Source organism: Orycteropus afer, unplaced genomic scaffold (genome assembly GCF_000298275.1).
Source record: "Orycteropus afer afer isolate SDZICR_OR568_19922 unplaced genomic scaffold, OryAfe1.0 scaffold00006, whole genome shotgun sequence".
NCBI classification, from domain to species: Eukaryota; Metazoa; Chordata; class Mammalia; order Tubulidentata; family Orycteropodidae; genus Orycteropus; species Orycteropus afer.
This window is the reverse complement of record NW_006921593.1, coordinates 23364-24905: the sequence shown is the minus strand read 5'-3', so window position 1 is coordinate 24905 and position 1542 is coordinate 23364. Positions and strand designations below refer to the sequence as shown.

General features: G+C 48.8%; 1 protein-coding gene across 1 annotated transcript in view; it reads right to left on the bottom strand.

Annotated features, from left to right (window-relative positions):
* Positions 1-903, bottom strand: part of LOC103198160 (mucin-17-like) — a 58772-nt gene extending 57869 nt beyond the window's left edge. Inside the window, exon 1 of the mRNA XM_042781002.1 lies at positions 711-903. Coding sequence (XP_042636936.1) covers positions 711-903 — 193 coding nt within the window. The remainder of the gene's footprint in view (positions 1-710) is intronic.
* Between the last annotated feature and the right edge of the window lie 639 nt (positions 904-1542).

Below are 1542 nucleotides of genomic sequence, written 5' to 3'. Positions count from 1 at the left end.
AGTTGTAGCAGATGTAGTGGACTCAGGAGGAGAAGTTGCTTGGGTTGTGGTGTCCGTAACACTTGTGACAGTTGTGTCTCGTGCAGTAGTAGATGCATCAGGTGTGGGACTAGTGGCAATAGTTGTTGCAGAAGCGGAGGACTCAGGAGTAGTAGTTCCATGGGAGGTGGTGTCTGTACCACTTGTGACTGTTGTGTCTCCTGATGTAGTAGATGCGTCAGATATGGGACTGGTGCCAATATTGTTAGCAGAGGTGGTGGACCCAAGAGGAGTAGTTGCCTGAATAGTGGTGTGTCTAACGCTTGTCACAGTTATGTCTCCTGCCGTAGTAGGTGCGGCAGGTGTGGGACTAGTGGCAATAGTTGTAGCAGATGCAGTGGACTCAGGAGGAGAAGTTGCTTGTGTTGTGGTGTCCATAACACTTGTGACAGTTGTGTCTCCTGCAGTAGTAGATGCATCAGCTATAGGACTGGTGCCAATATTGTCAGCAGATGTGGTGAACTCAGGAAGAGTAGTTGCTTGGAAGGTGGTGTCTGTAACCCTTGTCACAATTGTGTCTCCTGATGTAGTAAGTGCCTCAGATGTGGTGGTGGCACCAGAAGCAATGGCAGATGTAGTGGACCCAAGAGGAGTAGTTGATTGGATAGTGGTATGTGTAACCCTTGTCACAGTTGTGTCTCCTGCTGTAGTAGATGTGTCAGGTGTAGGACTAGTGGCAATAGTTGTAGCAGATGTAGTGGACTCAGGAGTAGTAGTTCCTTGGGATGTGGTGTCTGTAACACTTGTCACAGTTGTGCCTTCTACTGTAGTAAGTGCCTCAGATGTGGTGGTGGGACCAGAAGTTGTGGCAGATGTAGTGGACCCAAGAGGAGTAGTTCCTTGGATGGTGGTGTCTGTAACCATCGTGACAGTAGTGTCTCCTGCAGTAGTAGATGCTTCAGATATGGGACTGGTGCCAATCGTTGTAGCAGATGTAGTGGACTCAGGAGTAGTAGGTGTTTGAGTGGTGGTACCTGTGACACTCATGGTAGTGGTGTCTCCTACTGTAGTAGATACTGCAGACGTGGTGGTGTCTCCAGAAGCTGTGGCAGATGTACTAAGCGCAGGAAGAGTAGTTGTTTGGGTGTTGGTGTCTGTAACCCTAGTCACAGTTGTGTGTCCTGCAGTAGTAGATGCTTCAGGTATGGAACTGGTGCCAAAAGCTGTAGGTGATATAGTGGATTCAGGAGGAGTAGTTGCTCTGGAGGTGGTTTCTGTAATCCTTGTCACAGTTGTGTCTCCTGCAGTGGTAGATGCGTCAGATATGGGACTGGTGCCAATAGTTGGAGCAGACGTAGTGGACTCAGGAGGAGTAGTTTGTTGGGAGGTGGTGTCTATAACATGTGTCACAGTTGTGTCTCCTGATGTAGTAAGTGCCTCAAATGTGGTGGTGGCACCAGAAACAATGGCAGATGTACTGAACCCAAGAGGAGTAGTTGCTTGGATAGTGGTGTGTGTAACCGTTGTCACAGTTGTGTCTCCTGCCGTAGTAGATGCATCAGG